At 53.9% G+C, this 5,525-nt stretch overlaps 2 protein-coding genes across 2 annotated transcripts in view; one reads left to right on the forward strand and one right to left on the reverse strand.

The window, feature by feature from the left end:
* The window catches only part of BICD2 (BICD cargo adaptor 2), a 16,763-nt gene extending 14,826 nt beyond the window's left edge, over positions 1-1,937 (reverse strand). Inside the window, exons 1-3 of the mRNA XM_014467571.1 lie at positions 1,929-1,937; positions 1,700-1,770; positions 1,238-1,556 (exon numbers count right to left, since the gene is read on the reverse strand). Coding sequence (XP_014323057.1) covers positions 1,238-1,556; positions 1,700-1,770; positions 1,929-1,937 — 399 coding nt within the window. The remainder of the gene's footprint in view (positions 1-1,237; positions 1,557-1,699; positions 1,771-1,928) is intronic.
* A 570-nt stretch (positions 1,938-2,507) lies between these two features.
* LOC102436927 (60S ribosomal protein L39) lies at positions 2,508-2,811 on the forward strand. The gene has a single exon (XM_006102204.3). The coding sequence runs from the start codon at positions 2,536-2,538 to the stop codon at positions 2,689-2,691; it is 156 nt and encodes a 51-aa protein (XP_006102266.1). The 5' UTR covers positions 2,508-2,535; the 3' UTR covers positions 2,692-2,811.
* Positions 2,812-5,525: the final 2,714 nt, after the last annotated feature.

The raw sequence follows: 5,525 nt of genomic DNA on the forward strand, positions 1-5,525 counted from the left end.
AGGCCTGGGAGCAGGGGAGGGCTGGGAGCCGGGGAGGCCTGGGAGCAGGATACGAATGGAGCTAGCAATGGAAGGGACTGACCAGGACTTGGTCCAAGCTGGTGGCAGGAGGGAGCTTCCTCCCCACCAGGAACCAGACGGCTCCACGTGGCCTGCCCCACAGAGACTTCGGGGATAAGGATGTGCCTCGGGAGAAAGAGGCGGCTGAGGGTGTGTGGGGATCGGCAGGCTTTCTCCTGAAGCACTGACAGGAAGAGCAGGGATCCCGGCCCCACCAGACCTGTGGGACTGGCTGAGCTCCCTTCCTGGCACCCAAAGCCAGGAGTCAGCAGGTCCCAGCACTCTCCTCACAGCCCAGGAGAGGCGCCTCTGGAAGAGGGAGGAGGCAGAATGAACTCGGGCCTGAAGAGGTCCATTTCCCACCCTAACAGCCCCTCCCCCCACCTGGACCAGGGCCATCCTGTGGGAGGAAATGGGGTCACACACTCCAGTTCCAGGCCGCCAGGGCTGCCCACCTCCAGATCTCAGCCAAGCTCCTAGGCTCACAGGCCGCAAAGCCCTCGGACGCACATGAACCAGAGGGGGAAGGGCTGGTTCATTTGGGTCAGAGGTCATTGAGGCTGGCCCTGGGTTCTGTCCCAAACTTTGCCAGTGTTCCCTCTGAATCCTGTGCGACCCTCATGTCTAAGAGCTGTATGCCTGCCTGTCACTACCCTCCCAGGAAACAGTCTGGGCCTCTCGGCGGCCCAGACAAGCCCTTTGCTCTTCCTGAGCACCTGGGGCTCTGAGGAGGCCCACGGCCACAGGTAGGGCTGCAGCTCAGACTCCCAGCTGACCCGCGTCCCTGTCCAGCTCTGTTTAGAAGTCAGTGGCCCACCTTGCCACTTGCCTCGGAGGCCACTGGCCACTTGCCCTCCGCTTTCCACTCAGCCACGCCTCTCACGGCCAGGTCCTATCAGGGTCGAGCTTGGTCCTGGGTGCCATCTGCAGTGACCCCTTCTGACTTCTTCGTCACAAGATGGCAGGGACGCTCTAGTCCCACTTTCATCTGAGGAATGAGCTGTCCTGAGACCAGGATGCACAGCTCAAGCAGAGCCAGGACACTTACTGGCTGAACCACATGAGGCTGGGGCTGAGCTGATGGGACAACTGGGCCTGTGGCCGCACCCCCACCCCGGCGCACTCCGGGGCTGCCTCCTCACCAGGGAGCAGCCTGCCCGTGCCCAGCCCGAGGTACCTCCTTCAGCTCCTGTGCCACCGAGGCCAGGCGCTCGCCCTCCGACTGAGCATTGGTGAGCACGTTGCGCAGCTGCTTCAGCTCCGTCTGCAGCTCCAGCACCTTCCGCTCATAGTACTGCTCCTTGGAGGCCGACTCCTGGATCAGACTCTCCTCCCGGCTCTCACCATCCGCGGCCACCTTCCTGTGGTTCGTGTGCACCTGTCCAAATGCCTGCGGGAGAAGAGACACCGAGAATAGGCCAGGCCAGCACTCCTGCAAGTGCACATGGAGCCAGACACGGGGTGGAGGGTAGGGAGTGGGGGGACTGACTGTAGATCTGTCCACTCATCCTGGGTAGACACCTATGCCCAAGGGGGCCCAGCCTGCATGAGGAGATCAGAGCATGAACCAGGACACTCAAAAGCAGCCAACAGGCCACCACGTGTGCCTAATTTGAGACTCCACTCGCCTGCCCAGGACCTGGGCACAGAGCTGAAATTGTCTGACAGGGGAAAGGATGCCGCCACTCCAGACCCAGGGAGGTCTTTGGGCTGTGGGAGGCAAAGGGTCATGGGGGGACTCAGGGAAGAGCCCATGGGTGAGAGTAACTAGGCCAGAGTCCTGTGCCGGCGGGCGCCTCCCATCGTGCCTTGTCCTCCAGGCAAGGGGCAGGCCCCAGGAAGTACCTCTACTTCTCTTTTCCTCCCACCCTGTACATCCCAGCAGCCAAAATGGAACCCCCACAGGCCAATGCTGTGTGCCCTCCCCGTGCCCGCTTTCCACAGGCTGCCCTATGCCAACCTCAGGAGAGGGGGAGACCTGTCTCTTTACAGGGCTCCTGAATAGCAAGGAAATTAATGCCTTTATTTGAGAGAAACAGAAAGATTTCCACTCGTTTACTATAATCTAGGTCTAGGCTAACATGCCAATATGACCAGACAAATATAATACTAAGTCCAGGAATTTAGTCCAAGAAGACGCCTGGGAAACCGTGCAAAGGTATGTATAAGATGCTACTAGGCAGGAGTATTTCTAATATAACAAATTAAAACGTAGAAAGTGACTGGCCAGCCCTAGCTGGTTTGGCTCAGTGGATAGAGAGTCAGCCTGCAGACTGAAGGGTCCCAGGTTCGATTCCAGTCAAGGGTACATGGCCAGGTTGTGGGCTCGAACCCCAGTAGGGGACATGCAGGAGGCAGCCGATCAATGATTCTCTCTCATCATTGATGCTTCTATCTCTGTCTCCTTCTCCCTTCCTCTCTGAAGCCAATCTCTTTCTCCGCCATCGAGGTGCGCGCGTTTGCCTCTCCCTCACCATGTCTTCCCACAAGACTTTCAGGATCAAGAGGTTCCTGGCCAAGAAACAAAAGCAGAATCGGCCCATTCCCCAATGGATTCGGATGAAAACTGGTAATAAAATCAGGTACAACTCGAAGAGGAGACATTGGAGAAGAACCAAACTGGGCCTATGAGAAATCACACATGCGAGATGACTCACATTTATGCTGTATCCAGGTTGCCTACACCCTTAAATGATTGAAAAGATGCTACTGTCTGGACAGTTGGGGCATTTTAATTGGAAGATTAATGAACTTGTGATTTTGCTCTGTTGATTTTTTCCTCCTGGAATAGAAGGTTGATTCAGTAATAAATGTGAGATCTTTCAAAAAAAAAAAAAAAACATGCAAAATGACCGTACCTTTGCTACGCCTTAAGCCATGCCCACCAGCCAATCAGAGCAACTATATGCAAATTAACCCAACCAAGATGGCGGCCAGCAGCCACGGAGCTGGAGCAAGCAGGAGGCTTGGTTGCCCCTGGCAATAGAGGAAGCCAAGCTTCCCTCCTGCCTGCCCTGGGTGGCTCTGAGCTCCTCTCAAGGCTACAAAGTTTCAATTATAGAAGGTAAATAAATCCCAGAATAAAAAAAAAAAAAAAAAAGAAAAGAAAAGAAAAAAGGAGAGGCTGGGAGCTTCCGTCGCCGGAGTTGGGGGGAGGGGGAGGGCTTGGCCAGCCTGAAAACGGCCCTCAGCCCCTCACCCAGACTGGCCAAACCTCCATGGGGTGAGGGTCCCCACTGGGGGTGGGGGGTGGGGCTTGACCAGCCTGAAAACAGCCATCAGACCCTCACCCAGGCTGGCCAGGCACCCCAATGGGGACCCCACCCTGAAGGGGGTGTGACCAGCTGCAAACAGCCATCAGCCCCTCACCCAGGGTGGCCAGGCACTCCAGCGTGACCCCCACCCATGCACCAGGCCTCTATCCTATATAATGAAAGGGTAATATGCAAACTGTCCCTAACAGTAGAACGACTGGGAATGACTGGTCACTATGACACACACTGACCACCAGGGGGGCAGACACTCAATGCAGGAGCTGCCCCCTGGTGGTCAGTGCGTTCCCACAGGGGGAGCTCTGCTCAGCCACAAGCCTGGCTGATGGCTGCCAGTACAGCGGTGGTGGTGGGAGCCTCTCCTGCCTCCTCAGCAGCGCTAAGGATGTCCGACTGCAGCTTAGGCCTGCTCCCCGCTGGCAAGTGAACATCCCCCAAGGGCTCCCGGGCTGCCAGAGGGATGTCTGATTGCCAGCTTAGGCCCAATCACCCGGGGAGTGGGCCTAAGCCAGCAGGTGGTCATCCTCTGAGGGGTCCCAGACTGAGAGAGGGCACAGTCCGGGCTGAGGGACGCCCCCCCCCAAGTGCACAAATTTTTGTGCACCGGGCCTCTAGTAAAAATATATTTTAAAAAAGATTGTAAATCATATTTTTATAAGAGTCTAGTATTTAGAACCTGTAAAGAACTATTACTCAACAATAAAAAGATAACCCAATTAAAAAATGGACAAGAACTTGAATAGACATTTCTAAAAAAAGATGAACAAATGGCCAAAAAGCACATGAAAAGACGCTCAACATCAGTAGACATTAGGAAAATGCAAGTCAAAACCAAAATGAGACAGCATTTCACACTCACTAGAATGGCTATAGTTTGTAAAAATGGAAAGTGCTGGTGAAGATCTGGAAAACTTGGTCCTTGTACACTGGTGCTGCTGCTGTGGAAAACAGCACGACAGTTCCTCACCATGTTAAACACACAGTTACCATGTGACCCTCAATTCCATTCCTAGGCAGAGCTCCAAGAGAAATAATATACGATCACACAAACACCTACTGTACAAAAATGTTTATCATAGCCCCAAAGTGGAAACAACCCAAATGCCCACCAACTGATGAATGGATAAATGCAGTCTATCCAGAGAGAAACCAAGATGGCGGCATAGGTAAACACTGGAAATTGCTGCCTCCCACAACAAATTCAAAAATACAACTAAAAGACAAAACGGACATCATCCAGAACTACAGGAAGGCTGGCTGAGTGGAAATTCTACAACTAGAAGGAAAGAGAAAAGCACACTGAGACTCAGAGGAGCTGCGGAAGTGCAGAGGTACATAGGCGCATGCGGCAAGGGCTGGCGACTGAGGACGCAGCTGTCTTTTTGAGTCGGGAGTGAGTCACAAGCCCCCGACTGCTCTGAACTCTGGTTCCGGGAAGTCTCTGGGGACCCAGACTCGTGCGGGGAGAGACTGGACGGTCTGGCAGCGAGCAGAACTCGGAATTCGAGGGCGACTTTCTCTCAAAGGTGCTTGCAGCAATTACTGGGACACTGAGACTCGGGGCCCCTTAGGGCAGGGCTGAGGATCAGCCATAGCTGCTTGCTCCGCCCTGTTTATTCCATGAGACCCCGCCCCACCCAAGCTGGGGCAGAGGCTTTTGCATATGAATGCCCTGGCCCTTTGCAATCTGAAAATTACCTAACAAACTGCAGCTGGGTCAGACAGACCCAGAACTTCCAAGAGAAGGCCCAAGGCCCCACAGAAGCTTGCATTGCTTCACAGCTGGGCCTCATTTGGGCAACTCCAAACCCCAAACAAGGAAGGGGGAATCTGCAGATCTCTTCGTAGCTCCTGCTGGGTAGTCTCAGGCAAAGGCTAAATTAGCACATCCTTAGAGATCCAAGAGACAATGTACCCAGTGGTCAGAGTGGGACCATCCAGATTACAACTCCTCAGATCCATAAGGGACACACTCAGGGGGCAGACTCAGTGAGCACCAAAGCCCTACTGAAGCAAGTCTTGCCCCAGAAGGGTGTCTCCAGCACAGAAATTCTCCCTCTCCCCTCCTCCTTTCTATATTTACCCAGTTTGTTACTTTATCATTTCTTCCTCAATGATCTCTCTTTATATTTATTTTTAATGTTACGTCTTTCTGATCCTGACTCTCATTTTTTTCTTGCTTGTCAGTAACCC

The sequence above is a fragment of the Myotis lucifugus genome, unplaced genomic scaffold (assembly GCF_000147115.1).
Source record: "Myotis lucifugus unplaced genomic scaffold, Myoluc2.0 scaffold_404, whole genome shotgun sequence".
NCBI classification, from domain to species: Eukaryota; Metazoa; Chordata; class Mammalia; order Chiroptera; family Vespertilionidae; genus Myotis; species Myotis lucifugus.

Excerpts from the sequence above, each read along its gene's own strand:
- LOC102436927 (XM_006102204.3), top strand. The coding sequence starts at position 2,536 with ATGTCTTCCCACAAGACTTTCAGGATCAAGAGGTTCCTGGCCAAGAAA.